The sequence below is a fragment of the Tursiops truncatus genome, chromosome 15 (genome assembly GCF_011762595.2).
Source record: "Tursiops truncatus isolate mTurTru1 chromosome 15, mTurTru1.mat.Y, whole genome shotgun sequence".
NCBI lineage: Eukaryota > Metazoa > Chordata > Mammalia > Artiodactyla > Delphinidae > Tursiops > Tursiops truncatus.
This window is the reverse complement of record NC_047048.1, coordinates 61,034,023-61,054,735: the sequence shown is the minus strand read 5'-3', so window position 1 is coordinate 61,054,735 and position 20,713 is coordinate 61,034,023. Positions and strand designations below refer to the sequence as shown.

General features: G+C 42.7%; 1 protein-coding gene across 7 annotated transcripts in view; it reads left to right on the top strand.

The window, feature by feature from the left end:
* The first annotated feature begins 332 nt into the window (after positions 1-332).
* The window catches only part of CDK5RAP1 (CDK5RAP1 mitochondrial tRNA methylthiotransferase), a 72,028-nt gene continuing 51,647 nt past the window's right edge, over positions 333-20,713 (top strand). For 3 of the 7 annotated variants that reach the window (XR_004521993.2, XR_004521992.2, XM_019950844.3), the window contains exons 1-7: positions 4,796-7,067; positions 9,721-9,824; positions 10,315-10,349; positions 11,377-11,477; positions 13,402-13,612; positions 15,415-15,535; positions 19,745-19,975. Coding sequence is in view for 5 of the 7 variants with exons in the window: in XM_019950844.3 (XP_019806403.2) it covers positions 6,707-7,067; positions 9,721-9,824; positions 10,315-10,349; positions 11,377-11,477; positions 13,402-13,612; positions 15,415-15,535; positions 19,745-19,975 (1,164 nt within the window). In the remaining 2 variants the exon portion in view is untranslated. Of the gene's footprint in view, positions 3,936-3,960; positions 4,229-4,792; positions 7,068-9,698; positions 9,825-10,314; positions 10,350-11,376; positions 11,478-13,401; positions 13,613-15,414; positions 15,536-19,744; positions 19,976-20,713 lie in introns of those variants that run through there. The other 4 variants (XM_033839214.2, XM_033839216.2, XM_033839217.2 and 1 more) reach the window with 4 other exon arrangements.

The window sequence follows — 20,713 nt, the reverse complement described above, 5'->3', positions numbered from 1 at the left end:
TGGCCAAAACAAGTCATTTGGCTGAGGCTGAATCAGTGGGGAAGGAGGAGGGGAAGAAGAAGTTGCTCAGTAACTGTTAGAACTATCAGCAACCAGGAGGAGTTAGGTAGGAGGGGGAATGGCATCCCAGATGACAGATTCCCAAGGTGGGATGGAACATGAGCCTTCCAAGCTCCTGGAGATCTGGGCGGGGGTGGGGGGTGTTGTTTTTATCACCTTCATTGCCCAAGACACAACACTGTCTGAGACTCCACAATATGGCAGCTGAAAGGACCCTTGTTGTTGGAATGTAGTGGGTGTTGGGTTGGGAGGTTGGAAATGGTCCCTGGCCCTCACATGGGCTGATGTGTGTGGGAAAGGATAGTAGGGATGTTGGGAATGGCTGGTGTGTGTGTGTGTGTGTGTGTGTGTGTGTGTGTGTGTGTGTGTGTGCATGTATAGGTGGGGGCAACATAACACGCACCAGAGAACATCCCTCATGCCCATCCCATGGGCAATCAGAACTGGCAAGGGGTAGCTCTGACATCTGACTTGCTGCCTCCTGCTCTGGCCACAAAAGGGGAAGGTGACACCTCCTTCTGGGGCCACTAGGGGAAGATCCAGATTTGAAAGAGCACAGTTCTAAGAGGCCAAGAGACCTGGGTTGAAATCCTGGCTCCTCCCTGACTCCCACATTGGAAGCTCTAAAAGTGGCTTCCTTCCAGCTCTAGAATCCCTCTCTCCTGTGATTCTAGGAGGACAATACCGAGGCTAAAGAGGGAAGGGCCATGTTGAAATGATAAGTAGGACCTGGGATAGAGAATTGATGTGTCGGGAAGGACAGGGTCCATTCTTGGGGTCACTGTGGAGAGTGAATGGGTGTTGTCTGACCTTGGTAGCGTGGGTGGGAGGCTTCCCTCCTCAACGTAACTCCTATTGGGATGGAGGTTCGGCCACCATGGTGGGGCTCTGTGTGGCACAGGTGGCACCCCACCCCCGGCCGAGTTAGGACAGAACATCTTCCCCTTGTAGTAAAAACTTTCACAGGAAACCTGAATATTTCTCCAACTGGAGTCTTTAGATCTCAGAGTTTCCAGGAACTTGTCTCTAGAGTCTAAAAGTTTTCCAGGAATTCTGAAATTTTGTATTTTTGGTGCTGATTATTGCCTGAAAAGATCAGAGCACATTCTAGATTACCCGGAGAACCACAGTAAAAAACAAGAGCCATAATACAATTCTTGGGCTGTGTTTGCCTTTGTATATTTGACTCAATTGGCACCCAGCAGTCATGTAAAGAGATGCTGTGGAATTTATTGTGGTATGTCTCAAACTCCTGAAATCTGGGTCTGTTTTTTCCTCACTGCCCCAAGCCATCGCACTGGCCCAGGACTCCACAATCTCTGGACAACTGCCACAGCCTCCTCAATACTCTACTGATTTGTCTTCCCACCCTCCTACCCTCAGTGCAGTATATTTTCTGCATAGCAGCCACTTTATATGCAAAGAAAGTGGAAGTCAGCAGCGGGGACTGACTTGGCCATGGCTATCATGGTAAGCATCGGAGCCTTAATGTGAACCAGCCAGTCTGACTTTGAATTAGTCAGTCAGTGTTAAGAATAGGACTTTGGGATCAGACTGACCTGCGGGTGGATCCCAGTTCTGCCATACCCTAGTTATGTGAGCTTCAGCGCTCGACTACCTTTTTGTATTTTCAGTTTTCTCACCTGTAACTTGGGCCAATAATAACCTCATAGAGTTCTAATGAGGTGTCGAAGAGGCCAGTTGTAGCAGGGGTTGTCAGGCCGCCCAGAGCCTTGGTAATTCAGAATGCTGGAGTCAGTGACTGCATTTTATTGATAGAGGTTTTTCTCCCAAACCACAGCCTTCCCTGCATAGGCAGAGTAGAAGCACTGAGGAATTAACACATGTAGGAATATCCTTCCACCATGGCTGGTAGTATATAACTACCCCAGCTTCCTCTCCGTTTGGGTGAAATAATTCTGAGGTCTGTGTCTTACACTGTTTCCTAGAGCTCCCCAACAGAATGAAGACCCAGATGCCCACCTGGCTTGATAACACCCTCCTTATTGGCTGTCTCCCCTGTCTCATTCCCTGAGTTACCTTATCAGCGTCTCCTGTGATCACCTGCCTGCACTCAAGTCCTTTTTTCAAGGTCTGCTCTGGGGAACCCAAAAAAGCAGTCATTTGTTCATTCAACAAGTATTTATTAAGGCTTCCTATGAACCAGACTCTGTGCTACGTCCTGGGGATATTGCCGTGAACATGACAGAATGTGTTGCTCCTCTCAGGGAGCTGAATGTCTAGGAAAGAGGCAATGGCAAGTAAACAAAAAATGCTATCATTTTGGATAGTGACAAATACTGAGAAGAAAATGATGTGATAGTGATGGGAGCCTTTTACATGGGGTGGTCAGAGAGGGCCTCTCTGGAGAGCTGAAGGATGAGAAGGCACCAGCCTTGAAACAATTTGGGGGAACATTCCAGAGAGAATGTTCAAAGTACAAAGGCTCTGAGATAAACATGTGCTTGGGGTATTGAAGGAGCAAAATAAAATTGTGTAGTTGAAATATAGTTAACTAGAGAGAACATGCTAGGAGAAGTAAATAGTAAGAAATAAATAAGTAGGTTGGAGAAGTAAAAAGTAAGCAGTAGCCAGATCATGCAGGTCCTAGGACACAGTAGGAAATCTGGATTTTATTGCAAAGGCAATGGCAAGCCACTGGGAGTTTTCAGCAGAGGAATGATGTGATCTGAGTTGTCTTGTTTTTTTGTTTGTTTGTTTTGTGTTGCTTTCTTCCTGCTGCACTGCACAGCTTTCAGGATCTTAGTTCCCCAACCAAGGATGGAGATTGAATCCAGGCCCACCTCAGTGAAACTGCGGAGTCCTAACCACTGGACCGCCAGGGAATTCCCATGATCTGAGTTAAGAAAACAAACTCTCTTAGGCTCTGTGTGGGAAATAGTTGGTAGGAGACTAGGTTAAGGGCAAAAGCAAGGAGGCCAGTTAGCAGGCTATTGCTGTCCTTTCTGATCAGATGATGGTGGCCTGGGCTAGAGTTGCAGCAGCAGAAGAACGGGAGAAAAGGAAGTGGATAGATTTAAGACATTTTGGAATTAGAGCTGACAAAACTTTGCTGATAGACTGAGTGTGGAGATTGAGGGAGCGGAAACAAAAAATGACTCAGTTTCTCCTAGTGCAACTGGGAGGATGCTTGGGTCATTTACTGAGATGGGCAAGACTGGGCAGACACAGGTTTTGGGTTAGGATGTGTACGAAGAAATGAAGAGTTCTGTATTGAGTTACAGACGGTCGATAGGTACCCAAGGGGAGGTGCCCCATAGACAGTGGAACTATGTGTCTGTGACTCCAGGGGTTGGGAGGGGGGTTCTATGCTGGAAACGTGAATTGGGAAATCTTTAACCTATAACGCAGCACTGTCCAATAGAAATAGAAAGCGAGCCACGTAAATAATTAAAATTTTCCCAGTAGCCACATGAAAAAAGTAAAAAGAAACAGATGAAACTAACTTAAATAATATACTCATTTAAACCAATAAATCCCAAATATTATCTCAGCACGTAGTCAATATAAAAATTATCGAGGAGGTAGCTGGCATCCTTTCTTCGACATCCGGTGTGTATTTTACATTTAGAACACATTTAACTCGCACTCGCCACATTTCAAGCGCTCAGTTGCCACCTGCCGGCTAGGGGTTACCGCTTGGTTCAGCTCACCAGTGGAGGGTTTTCAAAGCCAGGAGCTTGGACCCACCCGGACAGTAGAGAAGACGCACTTCCGCCGGACGGAGCGCCCCGGACGGAAATTGGAGGCGGAACGGAAGTTGCGCCTGTGCGTGCGCAGCCGCAGACAGCTGAGCCGGGAGCTTGCCTACTGAGAGGAGCTTTCGCGGCTGGACGCCAGGCTTTCGGGCAGCGGTAGGTGAACGGAGCGCCGGCGGAGGTCGCTTGCGCCCTCGGCCACGCCCCACGTCTGGGACTGGAGGGGCGGCGGTGCCCCGGGAATGCGCGGTGTTCAAGGGGAGGTTGGCGCGGTGGTTACAGCGCGGACCCTGGAGTTCGGCTGTCGGGGTTCGCACTCCAGCCCCGCTTCCTACTCGTTTATGACCTTGGACAAGTCAGCCCTCTTTCCTCTGAGCCTTAGCTTTGTCACCTGTGAAGTGAGGATGATCGTAGAACCTGCCTCACAGTTGCTGTGAGGATTAAATAAGGTAATCCATGAAAAGCGCTTAGCACCACGCCTGACACATTGTAATCACCAATGAAGTGGGATGCTTTATTGTTTATGTTGAGATGAGGCTATTGTCTCATCGTTATTGTCGACTAATTAATGTGGGCCCCCACCGAGGCCCCCTACATTGTGCTATGCAAGCATTTTGTTCGTATTGTCACATTTGATCCTCACAACAGACATGGAGATAGGTGCTGTAATAGGTACTATTATTCCCATTTTACACATGAGGAAATGGAAGCTCCCAGAACTTAAGACGCTTCCACGTGCCCAAAGTTACCTGGCGAGGCAGCAGTTGGGTCAGACTCTGTCTCTCGCGTCTTAACCACAATGCTCTATACCCACCATCAAAGGAGGTGTGGGCAGCAATTGTGCAGTTACTGAAGACTTACTGTATGCCAAGTTAGGTTTTAACATCTTTAATTCTCACAACACCTCTGAGAGGTGGGTATTATTTTTATCCTTATTTTACAGATGTGAAATTGGTGGCTCAGAGGTGGGAATTTGACTTTCCTGAGGTCACACAACAAGTAAGGGGCAGAAACGGGTGACTTTAAAGTTCACACTAAAAGTCTGCTGTTTTCTGTCACTTGAAAGGAGGTTGGCATTGCTCCTGCCTAAAATGCTGGTAGCATGTACAGCAGGTGATCGGGTTGGAGAAGTAACAGGCTACATCTGCTCATTTGACATGTATAGCACCTGCCATGTTACTAGAATGGGAGATACTAAGAATATAGATATGAATGAGATTTGTTCCCTGCTTTCAGAGACCTCCGGCTTACAAGAGATAAGCAGTAATTAACAGCAAAGTGTGATGAGTCTTGTGATAGTTATAAGGAGGCTTTGGGAACCTAGGGGAGGACCCCTAGACTTTGGCGGTGGTGGCCAGGAAAGGCTTCCAGGAGGAAGCAGAGACCTAAAAGTAGTGTAGGAGTTGGCCACATCAGTTGAGCGAAGATACACTAGCCAGAGAAAACAGCATGTGTAAAAGCCTGGAAGCTAGTGAAGATCAGTACAAAGATGTCTGGTGTGGCTGGAGTGAGGTAGTCAAGCTGGAGATGTGGGGTCCATTAAGAATATGTGGTGGAAAGTAAGTCTCCACCTTTTGTACTTTGAGTCACCTAGGTTCCTTCCTGGGAGGCACCCACTGTTTCTTATGCATTCTAGAGATATTGTGTGCATTTATAAATATGTACCTGAATGTTCATGTCTTCTTTCCTACACAGATTTGTGGATGGCCCGCTATATCTAGTATAGCACTTTGCTTCTTTGCTTTTTTGTCATGTATAGATTCAACCTCACTTTCTAACGGTTGGATCTTATTCCATTGTATGGATGTACTGTGACTTATTTAACTAGTCCCCTATGGGTGACATTTAGATCTTCCCCGTTTCTTTGCTATTAGAAACACTGCTGCATCAAATATCCTTATGCATAGGTTATTTTGCACATGAGTCTATCTGTAGGATAAATACCTAGGAATGGAACTGCTTGGTCAAAGGGTTTTTGTGTATGTGTGTTTTTTTAAAATTAATTTTTATTGGAGTATAGTTGACTTACAGTATTGTGTTAGTTTCTGCTGTATAGCAAAGTGAATCAGTTACACATATACATATATTCACTCTTTTTTAGATTCTTTTCCCATGTAGGTCATTACAGAGTACTGAGTAGAGTTCCCTGTGCTGTACAGTAGGTTCTTATTAGTTATCTAGGGTTTGTGTGTTTGTAATTTTGATGGAAGGTGGCAAATTGCTCTCTGTAAAGGTTGTGCCATTTTCCATCTCTCTCCCCCAGCCATATGTGAGAGAGTCTGGGTGGGAAGTTTGAAGGGCAGTAATCTGAGACTCTTGGAGGTCGAAAGTAGTCACCGATCAGGCATATGGTGCCCCCATGTTAGATACTTTACTTTTGAAGGAACCCAAAAGAAGATGCCCTCAGTAAATGGTTTTCACAGTGTGGGGAGGCGGTGTAGCAAGGTGGCTAGGGACAGAGGCTTTGTTGTAATAGAGACCTTTATTTGAATCCCGACTCTGCTGCTTACTGGCTGTGGGAGCTTAGGTAAGTCCCTCAGCCTTTCTGTTTATTTCCTCCTCTCTGAATGGGGATAATAATAGTGTCTGTTGCCTATGTTACTCAGGATGCTGTGAAGGTTTAAAGAGCTGATACACTTAAAGCCCTTGGAACTGTTCCTGGCACAAGGTGCTACTTTGTTATTTTGTCAGGGCTTCTCATTTCATCTCTACCACCCCTTTGTTTTGAAAACAGACTACCTGGATTTGCGTCTCATCTCTGGCACTTCTTTGTGTGATATTTGGCAAGTTGCCTCAGTTTTTCACCTGTAAAATATTATTAAGGGGACAATATTATTAAGAGTACCTTCTTGGGTTTTTGTGAGGATTAAATGTATTAATACACTTGGAAGTGCTTAGAGCAGTGCCCTGTATATAGTGTTCAATAAATGTTGGTGATGTCTGTCATTCTCTTGCAGTCTTTGGGCTGTTTTAGTGCCATGCATCCTTTACAGTGTGTCCTCCAAGCACAGAGATGTCTGAGGTGGGGGCCCTTGACCTCTGTGTCCTGGCTGCTGCTTAGGACCTGCAGGGCACACAGTGGTGTCCGCAGCTCTGCAGGTCCCAGTCCAGAGAGGCGGCAGGAGGATGGAGTTTGGAAGGATTTCAGCTCCAGGCTGGCCACTGGACCGACTTTTCAGCATTTTTTAAGAAGTGCTTCAGTTCCTCAAGAGAAACCGTCTACTCCAGATGTGGAGGACCCACCCCCATATCTCACAGTGGATGATCTTTTAGGAAGGCAGAGAAAAGGTTGGTTTTACTTTACTTCTCTTTGGACTTCCTGCTTTACTCCTTTCCAGTATCGGTAGTCTGATTCTTTCTTTATTTTTTTGGCTACGTTGGGTCTTCATTTCTGCACGCGGGCTTTCTGGGCTACTCTTGACTGCAGGGTGCGGGCTTCTGATTGCAGCGGCTTCTCTTTGTTGCAGAGCATGGGCTCTAGGCATGCGGACTTCAGTAGTTGCAGCACGCGGGCTTCAGTAGTTGTGGTGCGTGGGCTCAGTAGTTGCAGCGTGAGGGCTCCAGGGCACGCAGGCTTCAGTAGTTGTGATGCGTGGGCTTAGTTGCTCCATGGCATGTGGGATCTTCCTGGACCAGAGCTCGAACCCATGTCCCCTGGGTTGGCAGGCAGATTCTTAACCACGGTGCCACCAGGAACGTCCGATAGTCTGATTCTTAACAGGTCTTTTATTACAGACGTGGCTTTGGAGGGTTAACAGAGTGGGAAGGCTGCTAAGTTATGGAATTGTCAGACTCTACCAAGTAACAATAATATAAAGGAATTTATAGTTTTGGTACACGCAACTTGTGGGTAGAAGTCCTGGGTAGTCCTCTTTTTGGTTACCTTTGGAAACCCTTATGATCTCTATTCTGATTTTTAGATCATCCTAAGTTATAAGGTAGGTTTCATAATTGGTGCTGTAGAAAATCATTATGCTTAGGCAGAGATCTTCTGAGAAACATAATGCACTCAGTTAAAATGCCTTAAAAAAAATGTTTGAGGGCTTCTCTGGTGGCACAGTGGTTGAGTATCCACCTGCCAATGCAAGGGACACGGGTTCGAGCCCTGGCCTGGGAAGATCCCACATGCCGTGGAGCAACTAAGCCCATGCGCCACTACTACTGAGCCTGCGCTCTAGAGCCTATGAGCCACAACTATTGAGCCTGCATGCCACAGCTACTGAAGCCTGCATGCCTAGAGCCCGTGCTCCGCAACAAGAGAAGCCACGACAATGAGAAGCCCGCACACCACAGCGAAGAGTAGCCCCCGCTCACCGCAACTAGAGGAAGCCCGCACACAGCAATGAAGACCCAATACAGCCAAAAAAAAAGGTTGAAGAGACATTAAGAGACAACCAGATCTCTCCCCTTTTGCACTGTTTCAAAAAAAAATTTCCCTTTATAATTCTTAATGATTTGGTTGCAGTCATATGGTGCAAATTATTTGTAATGTGCTATTTTCATTTAATATTCTTCCAAATACTAGTCTTAATAATTAAATTTAAAAACATTGGTGCAAAATATCACATGCTGTACCATGATGTTTTCCAATTGTTGGGACATTAGGTTGTTTCAAAAATTTTTATATTATAAATAACACTATAATAAGTGCCTCATATATATGTATACAGATACATGCATATATAGATAGCTTCTTTAAAAATTTTATTCTGGAATAAATTTCTAGGAGTTGAATTGGTAAATCAAGGAGTCTGTATACCTTGTGACTCCTGCTCAGTATTTTGTAGTCCTTTAAAATTTGTTGTTCCCTTCAGTGTCTGCCTGACATAAGTTTGGTGTTTTCTTTTTTTATACAAGGGAAGTGAGCCAAGGAAGGTTTAAAAAAAAATCCTGATTGTTTCTTTTTTTAAAAAATTACTGATCTTTTCTATTGGTTTTCATGTGATTATCCTTCAACTTTTAACTCCATTTAGAATTTATTTGGGTTTGTAGATTAAAGTGCGTTGGTGGGCACAGGGGTTGAGATAGGAATTTAGTTTGAAGGGTCTTACTACGGTGTGAAATTGAGGTTCTTATAACTTTGTGCAAATGTGTTTTATGTCATGTTAGCCATGCTTGCTTTCACTTAAGACGTTTGAAGTTACTGTAGGAAGTTGCCTCATTTTTATTTTGTGGCTTTATGTACCCTCTGGCCACTGCTGCTCCCTCCAGAGTCTGGAGAACCTCATTTTGAGAAGGAGGAGTGTAACATATGGATTTTTTTAAAAATAAATTTATTTGTTTTATTTATTTATTATTTTTGGCTGCATTGGGTCTTCATTGCTATGCATGGGCTTCTCATTACAGTGGCTCCTCTTGTTGCGGAGCACGGGCTCTAGGCACACGGGCTTCAGTAGTTGTGGCTCGCAAGCTCTAGAGCATAGGCTCAGTAGTTGTGGCTCGTGGGCTCTAGAGCACAGGCTCAGTAGTTTTGGCTCACTGGCTTAGTTGCTCCGCAGCATGTAGGATCTTCCCGGACCAGGGCTCGAACCCGTGTCCCCTGCATTGGCAGGCGGATTCTTAACCACTGCACCACCAGGGAAACCCTAACATGGATTTAAATTTATTTCCCCCAGGTTGATAATTATTGTCAACTAGTTCTCCCTTTTCTAATTGTTTTTATAACCATATTTCCTGATTCTCAGGTGCATGTTTTCTCCATTTTTAAATGATATGGCTTGTAATTGGTATGTGTATATAATGTAGTATTTCTTTTGTTCTGAAAGGCTGTCATTAATTTGGGGGTACATCTGGCAATTAATGACGCCTTAGAATTGAGGCAACAGGGGACTTAGCGGCTAACCAGTTGCCTCAGGTGTTTCTGGGGCATTTGGGGAGGAGCCCTTTTGAGACATGCTGTCCCTTTTCATCTGCCTACAGTGGAATTGCCCTCTCATTGCAGTCTACCTTGAGACCTATGGCTGCCAGATGAATGTGAATGACACAGAGATAGCCTGGTCCATCTTACAGAAGAGTGGCTACCTCCGGACCAGTAACCTTCAGGAGGTACACACTATTTCCTGCTTCCCCTTGTTTCCTGGGCGAGATTCTGCATGTGTGCCAGTTCTTGGGTGGAGTTTCATGAGCAGGCTGTGGCCTAGTGACAGTGAATTCCCTTGAGGAAAGTGCAGTGTGGGACCGAGCTGTACTTTTGTTGCAGTTATTTTTGAAACTTTTAAGGTAGTGCTCACCTTCAGGCAAGGAACTAGGTTAAAAATGGGCCGTGAAGAGGGGAATGGGGAGTTAGTGTTTAATGGGTACAGGTTTTAGTTGGGGAAGTTGAAATAGTTGTGGAGGTTGATGGTGGTGATAGCTGCACAGCAGTGTGAATGTACATAATGCTACTGAACTGTACACCTAAAAATGGTTAAAATGGTAAATTTTATGTTATGTGTGTTTCACCACAATCTGAAAAAAAAAGGGGCTGTGGGCAGTGATTCTAAAAGGTTAATTTCAAAGATCATAATTTTCTTTTTTTTCCTTGCTCTCCACCCAGGCTGATGTGGTCCTCCTTGTCACGTGTTCTATCAGGTGGGAATTTGTTCTTTACCTAGAGAGTGAATATATCTTATATAATAATGCCAGAGCCAACGGTGCCAGGCTGGCCCTACCTATGGAGATGAGCCAGTGGATTTGCAGTTGTACACCAGTGGAGATAGTAATGGTAGAATGTCAGGTCTTGTACTGAGTACTATACGTGCACTAACTAATTCTCACAACAACCCTGTGAGGTAGGTGCTGTTATCAAACTCATTTTATTGATGAGGAAACCGAGAGTGTGCTGAGTTGCCCAACTTTTCCTTGGGTTTTTCTTGCAGCCAGTGGCACATGTTTATGATGTACCTCACATCATAAGGGCTAGGTACCGTCAGTGGTCAGGGACAGAGTTCTTCTGAACAGAGATGGGTGGCATCCATCAGAAGTGAACATACCCTGTTCATTACTTTGTCTCTGTGTACAAGGCATGTTGGTGTTATGTTTCCTCAGCTGGCTATACTATCAATTAATTAATCCAGCATTTTTGTCCTGAGGGTCTTTGCTGCAAGACATTGGACTAGGTTCTTTGAGAGATTCCAAAATGCACCCTTCCTCCATGGCGCCTGACTTTAAGGAGTCTGGTCTGATACGGGAACTAAGACACATACACAAATAGCTCTAACATCTGGCAGAAAGCACTAGGTAAAAAAATCAAACAGTAAAAAGAAATTGCTGAGTACAGGGAATAGAATAGGTAAAGTGACAGGAGAACAAACTCTCCAACAGAGGAGAGTTGGGGAGGGCTTTTTGGAGTAGACTGTTTTTGATTTTGGCTTAAAGGCTTGTCAGGATTTGGAGATGTGCAGGGAGGGCATCATTCTAGGAATAGTTTTGGCCACACCGCATGGCTTTCAGGATCTTAGTTCCCCAACCAGGGATTGAACCTGTGTCTTTGCAGTGAAAGCGTGGAGTCCTAACCATTGTACTGCCAGGGAATTCCCATTCTTCCCATTGTCTTGCTCTTTTAGATTGCTTTGTAGTTTATTTTCAGGTTCAGGTCTACCTTTTTTGACCTCTGCAGGGAGAAGGCTGAACAGACCATCTGGAATCGTTTACATCAGCTCAAATCCTTGAAGTCAAAACGGCTCCGCTCCCGAGTGCCTCTGAGGATTGGGATTCTAGGTATCTGGTAATTTGCAGATTTTGTGAGTTTTGTGAGACTTGGGCTCCGTGTAGCTTTATATGCTAGGATTTCCCTTAGAGGCTGGATTCCCAGTGGTGAAGAAATCTTATACAATCTTATACATGCCGTTCAACTCTTATACTTAATGTCAGAGGCTGTAGGATTAAATGAGATAAAGCTCATAAGAGGGCTTTTCTTAGTGCCTTAAAGTAATAGGTACTGTACTCAGAAAGCGATCTGTCCTTACTAGTCTGATGGGGCTCATGGTGGCACAGAGTAGTGGATAGGAGAGAGTTTGGAGTCTGAAGGGGCAGCTTGAATTTACCACGTAGGCACCTTTTATCTTGACTCCTGAAGCATGCGCAAGTGAAGATCTAATTATTCATTGACCAGTATAATAGCCACTAGTCACATGTGGTCATTTAAATTTAATTACACTTAAATAATATTAAAAATTCACTTCTTCAGTCTCACTAGCCACATATCGACTGCTCAGTAGCCACACTTGACTAGTGCTACCAGTTTGAACAGTGTAGATACAGCACATTACCATTGTCTTAGAAAGTTCTATTGGACAGCTCTGGTATAGATAGCTGGGAGGAATATTTCAAAAATAAATATTCTGTACCCTCATGGTCCCAGAATTTAGTCAATGTACTTAACCTTAAAATAGACTGTGTCCATTGTGCAATAGTTAAATTAATTCTTCTTGATGATGGGTCGAAACACAGGTTGGAGCATATCCTTTATTACACAGATTAATGTACTGAGTGATGCAGGAGGATGGAAAGATTAGCTAGAATGTTTTGTTCCATTCCAGTTCCTTCATTATAGAAGCCCCTGGGTATATATCTGTTAGGAATGTCAGAAATCCCCCAAATAGTTTTTTTCTTTTAATTGTGGTAAAGTATACGTAACATAAAGTTTACCATTTGGACCCCTTTTAGATGTACAGTTCAGTGGTATTAAGTACATTCACATTGTTGTGCAGCCATCACCTCCGTCCATTTCAGGAACTTTTTCATCTTCCCAAACTGAAACTCCACACCAATTAAGTAATGACTCCCCATTCCTCCCTCACTTCAGTCCCTGGCAACCACCATTCTACTCTCTGCCTCTGTGAATTTTACTGCTCTGGGTACTTCATATAAATGGAATCATACAACATTTTGGTGACTGGCTTTTTTCACTTAGCATAATACCCTCAAGGTTCATCCAGGCTGTAGCTTGTGTCAGAATTTCCTTCCTTTTTAAGGCTGAATAATATTCCATTGTATGTATATATCACATCTGTTTATGGATGCTTGGATTGCTTCCACTTTTTGGCTATTGTGAATGATGCTGCTATACACGGTTGTACAGCCAAGAATAGTTCTTAAACCAGTGTTTTTAAAGGTTTTTTTTTTTTTAAATAAAATGAGATTTTTAATTGTATAGTTTTACTAATAGTGGTATTCTTGATTATGGAAGATACCAGCGTAGATGGATAACTCATTTCTTATAGGTTTTAATAAGTATTATGGGCAATAAGAGGGATAAAGTGTGTAAGTGCAGATGTATATAAATAAGTTTTATTTTAATAAGTAAGTTCCTGACACAAAATAGTTTTTATTTGTAGCACCAAGTAATTTTCAATTGAAAAAAGAGGTGGTTCATGTCTAGAAAGGTTTTTGGGTGGTGGTTTCATTTTTTCCAGGCATTTAATTGAATTGCTATAGAGCTCTTTTCCTGTGGTTTTCTTATATAGGAATATGCAGGTTCCAGAGGTATAGAAGTGTTGGGCAAATTTGAGGGATGCTGCTAAACTCTTAGAGAAGTTTCTGTGACCTGGTCTCTGATCCAGCTGGAGAGAATGTGTACTAAAAAGAAGTGAGACGAGATGAATTTGGGAACAGGTCTTAGCTTACTTCTTTTCCCTCCCAGGCTGCATGGCTGAGAGATTGAAGGAGGAGATCCTCAACAGAGAGAAAACGGTGGATATTTTGGCTGGTCCAGATGCCTACAGGGACCTTCCTCGGCTGCTTGCTGTTGCCGAGTCAGGCCAGCAAGCTGCCAATGTTCTGCTCTCTATGGATGAGACCTATGCTGATGTCTTGCCAGTCCAGATGAGCCCCAGTGCCACTTCTGCTTTTGTGTGAGTCACTGACCAAGAGATGGGGAGTCAGCTTCTCCTTTCTTACTTTTAAAATAACATGTTAATTTTATTACATTAAAAAAATTAATGCACATAGTACAAAAAACTGAAGACAAAAGATGGTATAGTAAGACTCCCTCACACCTGTCATCCTCAGTCTCCTAGGCTCCCTCTCAGAGGCAGCCATGTTAGGAGTTTCTTATATAATCCTTTCAGAGGTATTCTTTGCACATGCATTCATGTATATAATATGGAATCTTTCCTACCCTCCCTTCTATACTCTTATTATTTTTTTCACTTAAAATATCTAGGGCTTTCAGGATCTTTTTTTCCCCTCCTCTGATCTTTTAAGTTAAAAAAAGAAGATCTGGTGACAAAATAGTTCATGTTTGTTGAAGAATATGTGGAAAGGTAGAAAAACATAAAGAAGAGAGTAAGAATTACCTATACTCCTACCAGCTAATGATAAACACTATTATCAGTTTGGTGTGTATCACTCTGTTCTTTCTTCTGTGTTTGTATGTGTGTGCTTTGTGTATATTTATTTATAAAAATTGGCTCTTGGTGTACTTGGTTTTATGACCTTTTCATATTTAAAATAATGTACATTTGTTATGTCATGAAGTTTTCTCTAACAGATTGGCAAATAGGCTTATAGCCTATTTTTGTAAATAAAGTTTTATTGTAATACAGCCATACCCATTTGTTTATATATTATCTGTGGCTGCTTTTGCCACTACAATATCAGAATTAAGTAGTTGTGAGGAGGATGAGTCTCTACTGTATAGTCTGCAAAACCTCAAATATTTACCATCTGGTTTTTTATGGAAAAAGTTTGCCAACCTCCCATTTTAATGGCTGTCCAATACTCTGTTGTTGGAATGCTTTATAAAAATTAATAGCTAACATTTATTTAACAGTCCTTCAGTGAACATCTTTACTATACATCTATCCATCATTATTTCCTTAAGATAAATTTAGGCTTTCATATACATGATGCAATGAAAGAGGGTGATGTAACTTAGATACTTAGCATTTGGATCAGGAATGAGTGAGAGATGCAGAACCTTGTGTTTTAAATCCAAGGTCTCCATTCCTAATACACTCTTTTTTTTTTTTTTTTTTTGTGGTACGTGGACCTCTCACTGTTGTGGTCTCTCCTGTTGCGGAGCACAGGCTCCAGACGCGCAGGCTCAGTGGCCATGGCTCACGGGCCTAGCTGCTCCACGGCATGTGGGATCTTCCTGGACCAGGGCACGAACCCCTGTCCCCTGCATCGGCAGACAGACTCAACCACTGTGCCACCAGGGAAGCCCCCTAATACGCTCTTTATAGTATTTATTTTTTTCTGGTCTAGATTTAAAGAGTTCAAAAATATGTAAATATAAACAGTAGAAAGTGTGGTACGTCTGCAACCCGTTCGTTCACCACTGCGGTCCCTTAGGGTAACCACTGCATCCACCAGTTACAGTTTGGTTTATATCCTGTGATTAACACATAATTTTTTTTTTTTTGGCCGTGTTTTGCAACTTGTGGGATCTCATTTCCCCGACCAGGGATCGAACCCAGGCCACGGCAGTGAAAGCCTGGAATCCTAACCACTAGGCCACCAGGGAACTCCCCATAATAGTTTTTAAAGATAAAAAATGTCTGCTTTATTGCTTCTTAGATCTCCAATTGGTCCAGTGTGAGCCTGTTGCCAAGAGAATTCAGAGCCAAAGGATAATGCCAAGGGAGCTGCTTCTTGGGTTGGACCAGGCCATCCTCCTCCTGTTACTAAGTTCTGGTGCTTTCCTCCCCAGGTCTATCATGCGAGGCTGTGACAACATGTGCAGCTACTGCATTGTTCCTTTCACACGTGGCCGGGAGAGGAGTCGGCCTGTTGCCTCCATTCTAGAGGAAGTGAGGAAGCTTTCTGAGCAGGTGAAAAATTCTCCAGCCCTTCTTACCCTGAGCGTGTTTGTGGGAGGATGAGGACAACCTTTCTAGTTTTGCAGCCTGTGCTGTCTCTAAGCTGTACAAGTTTAGAACCATACCTGGCCAGAAGGAAATACCTGGGTATACATCTTGGATTTGCTGCCCAGGAATTATAGGCAGATCCACTGAGAGGTTTGCTTGGGCTGCAGCACAGTAGAATGGAGAGAGCATGAGTCAGATGATTGTGAATTCTGGCTCCACCATTCTCTGGCTTGATGCCCTGGCATAGGTCACTTAACTATCCTCTTCAAAACATAGTTTCCCCATCTATGAAAAGAGGGTAGATACCTTCTTTGCTAGGTTATTGGAAGGACTGTTACTGGAAGGACAGTTGTTACTGGCACTTAGTAAGTTTTCAGAGAATGATTTATTAGTCTGTCTTTGTATTCTAGGCTATTCCCAAATCTCTTGTTCATTTTATCACTGAGCCAGCTCACTGGTTGAGGGACAGAGGTTAGGTGAGGGTAGTGAATCAGATCAGAGGCCAGAGGGGAGATATCTCCTGCCTTCCTCCTATTGGGAGCTGGTCCCTCAGCCCTTGAGGTCTCTCCCTAACCCTAGGCCCTAATTTTCCAGACCTGCCAAAGAGGACAATAGGTGGGAATACAGAGCTTTTCTTCCACTTGAGTCTCTGTGTTTTCTTACTTGCTTGGGTTAGGAACCATGGGAAGCTAGCCCCTGCTCCAGTTCTAAGTCAACAGTTTGCCTTTGTTTGTGCACTTGGGCACGCTCTCTTCTCTTCTCCCATCCCCAGATTCTCAGTTCCCTGATTCGGTCTCTGGCTGCTTACAGGCACTGTGAGTATTCTTCATACCTTACCTCACCCAGTGCTATCCAAAGTGGTCTAAAGTGGTCTTCTTCCTCTCCCCTTCCAGCTCCCCAATAGTACCAAAACTCACTCCTTTGGTATGGAGATATTCTGTTTAAATAGACTGAGGTGGTGACAAAAACCCCCTAACTTTTCTAGGGTATTTGCATATAAAAGAAGGAACTTAATAACATTAAAGTGAATCTTAGTGAATTCAAAGACACTGACTTATGAAAAGTTAAGATTCTGCATTGTGTGTGTGTTTTTAAAAATTAATTAATTAATTTGGCTGCATCGGGTCTTAGTTGTGGCACTTGGGACCTTCGTTGTGGGATGCAGGATCTTTTGTTGCAGCGCGTGGGCTTAGTTGCCCCGCAGCATGTGGGATCTTAGTTCCCTGACCAGGGATTGAACCTGATTCCCCTGCAGTGGAAGCGTGGAGTCCCACCCACTGGACTGCCCGGGAAGTCCCTGAAATTTAATAATTGTTACATTTTGCTATATTTACTTTATTTTTTTGGTTGTTAAGTATCTCAGAGTACAGCATGACATTTCACCCTTAAGTGATTGTGCATCCCTAAAAAAAAATAAGGATATTTTCAATACCATTAATTCCTCTAAGAGGATTAACAAAAAATGCTAAATATCTTTTCATTTTAGTCCACGCATATTCAAATTTTCCCAATTGTCCCATAACATTTTGCATTTGGTCATTACATCTCTTTATATGTGTGTGTTTTACTTAGTTTTATATCTCACTATCTTTTTAAAAAAATTTCTGGTTTGGAATAACTTCAAACTTTTCTGTAAGAAAAGTTGCAAAGATAGTTACCTCTAATGTTAACATCTCACTTAACTTTGGTACATTTCTTACAACTAAAAGATTAGCATTGGTATATTATTGTTAACTAACTTCAGACTTTATTCTGATTTTGCCAGTTTCCCCACTAATGTCTTCTTTCTGGATCCAGTCCAGGATCCATGTTGCATTTAGTATACCCTGTTTTTTTAAGCTAACATTATGTCACAACTTGTAAAAATAAATAGTCTTTATGGAGACTCGGGTTTTGACAGTTAAATGCATTGCATGGTCCTGGAGTGGGATTCTAATCAGGGGGAAAAAGTGTTTAAAAAAATTACATATGTGGGCTTCCCTGGTGGCGCAGTGGTTGAGAGTCCGCCTGCCGATGCAGGGGACACGGGTTCGTGCCCCGGTCTAGGAAGATACCATATGCCGCGGAGCGGCTGGGCCCGTGAGCCATGGCCGCTGAGCCTGCGCGTCCGGAGCCTGTGCTCCGCAACGGGAGAGGCCAGAGCAGTGAGAGGCTCACGTACTGCAAAAAAAAAAAAAAAAAAATTATATATTTTAATGTGATTGTGATGTCATTGCCTAAGCAAGGTTGTATCCTGTCTGTGATAGTGTGAACATTTTCTCATGTCATTAACAGCTTTTAATTTATTTTTGTAGTTGTGTGGCCTTCCTTGGTATGGATGCACTATGATTTACTTGTAGGACAGCAGCTTTCAATTTGCTTTCAGTTCTTCCTCTGTTAAAACAGTGCTGTGTAGAAGTACATCTCTATGCATTAATCTTTGTCCATCTACATAGTTATATCCATAAGATAAATTTCTAGACATGCTGTTGCTGAATAAAGATTAAGAAAAAACTTATAAAGGACATAGGACAGTTGGTGAAAATTTGGCTTATGGAATGTGGATTAGATAATATTATCATTATTTCTGATTTTGATAATTGTCCTGTGACTACTATTATATAAGAAAATATTCCTATATGCTGAAATATTTAGAAGTAAAAGAGTATGATGTTTGCAACTTATTCTCAGAAGACTTAGAAAAATGTGTGCTTGCGTGTGTGTGTAGAGAGACAAAGTATATACATGAGGTGTGAATGTGAATAATAAAGAAATAGGACACAGTGTTAACAGTTATTGAATCTGGGCAAATAGTATATGGGAGTTTTTTTTTTTAATTAAAAATAAATAAATTATTTATTTATTTATTTGGCTGTGTTGGGTCTTAGATGTGGCATGTGGGATCTTGTCATTGTGGCGCATGGGCTCTTTGTTGTGGTGTGCGGGTTTCTCTCTAGTTGTGGCACGCGGGCTCCAGAGCACTTGGGCTCAGTAGTTATGGCACGTGGGCTCTCCAGTTGTGGTGCATGGGCTCCAGAGTGCGCGAGCTCGGTAGTTGCAGTGCGGGCTTAGTTGCCCCACAGCATGTGGCATCTTAATTCCCTGACCAGGGATCGAACCTGCTTCCCTAGCATTGGAAGGCGGATTCTTAACCACTGGACCACCAGGGAAGTCCTGGTAGTTTTTTACACCATTGCAATTTTTCTATAAGTTTGAAGTTATGTCAAAATAAAATTATAAAAAATAGTCTTTATAGAAACCATTATTCTTCTTTCTGAACTTTTACAATGCAAATTTTCAAACAGACAGGTTGAAAGACTAGTCTAATAAACATGATTATTAACATTTTGTCATATGTCCTTTATCTGCCTATCTCTGTAGATATATAAATATATTTTTTTGAACCATTTGAAAGTAAGTGGTAGTCATCAGGCCACTTTGCCCTGCATCCGTCAGTATGTATCTTCTCAGAATAAAGAATTTTCCCCTTCATAACCATAATACCATTATCATTTGTAGGAAATTTAACAATTAACTAATATTCTCTAACACACAGCCCATATTCAAAATTTATTAATTTATCCAAAAATATCTTGTTACTGTTCTGTTTTCAAACCAAGATCCCATCAAGATTTGTACAGTTTTGTTTGATTGTATTGTAATATTTCTTCAAACTCTCTTAATCTAAAACAGTCCTTTCACTTTTTTGTTGTGTGTCTTAAATGATGCATTAGACATGTCTGGGTTTGGCTGATTGCTTCCTCATGTTGTCATTTAAAATATTGCCCTGAATTCTGGTAAACTGGAAGTTAGGTGTAAAAGCTTGATGGGATTTAGACTAAATGCTTTTGGCAAGAATACTTCATAGGTGATGGTTATATAACATTCAGTGGACAGAATGGTGTCATAAGTTGATTTTGGGTGTTATAAATTAACCATTGTTATTGAACATGGGGCTTGAATCCAGCTTTTTTGCTATTCTAAAAAATGCTTTGAAGATTTTTTTACATAAGGTTTTATTCTGAAGTTCATTTCTTCAGACAAGGTGCCCAAGCATGAAATTATTGGGTTAAAGACAGAGTACATTTATGGATGGCTCTTGGTAGGTTTAGCTAATTTTACTTAGAGATTTGGTATGAAGCTGCCAAACATGTTTTAAAATTGCTTCCAGTATATTTATTTTCCCTTTTTCAGGGGCTGAAAGAAGTGACACTCCTTGGTCAGAATGTTAATAGTTTTCGGGACACTTCAGAGGTCCAGTTCAACAATGCAGTGTCCACCAACCTTAGCCGTGGCTTTTCTACCAACTATAAAGCCAAGCAAGGGGGCCTTCGTTTTGCTTACCTTCTGGATCAGGTCTCCAGAATAGATCCTGAAATGAGGATTCGTTTCACCTCTCCCCACCCCAAGGACTTTCCTGATGAGGTGAGTATTGAGAGTTTAGTGTGTCGAACTGACATCAGTATCCTTAAGCATGCCAAAGGCTGCAGCCAGTAGCATGCAGCAGAGGCATCCGTCCTCAGAGGATCAGGGGATCCTGTGGTGTATTACTATATATTGCCCTCTGAATCTACCCATCCTTTGGAAAGATTTGAAATCTCCCAAGGTGGGGGCAAGTAAAGGACTGATACTAAGACCACCAGTGGGACCATGAGGGCTGTGCGGAGAGAGGTTTTATTACAGGATGTTGTGGGAAGGACAGGTGGGGGGCAGTGTGATGCAGTGTGAAACAGTCTAGACTTTGGCCTCAGAGCTGAGTTCAGTCCTGGCTCTTCCACTGCTTTACCAGTAGGGGTGACCTTTTCAACTTGTCATCTTTGTTTGTAAAATGGTTAATAATCACTTCCTGCTTTGGGTTATTGGGAAGTAGATATAACAGGTAGAACGTACTCGGCAATGTGCTTGGCATGTAGTATGTAGCTCATGTGTGAAACCTTTTTTTGGAAGGTTTTTTGTGTTGGTGAAATGTCTGTCTTTTGGCCCCACCCCTACTTTTTCCCCTCTGTGTTATTTGTCTTATTGAGTTGTGAAAGTTCTTTATGTATTCTTGATATAAATCATTTGTCAGTATTTTTTTTCAGGTATTTCCTCCTAGTTTTAGTGTGTTTTTTTGGTTTGTTTTTTTTTTGCGGTGCGCGGGCCTCTCACTGTCGTGGCCTCTCC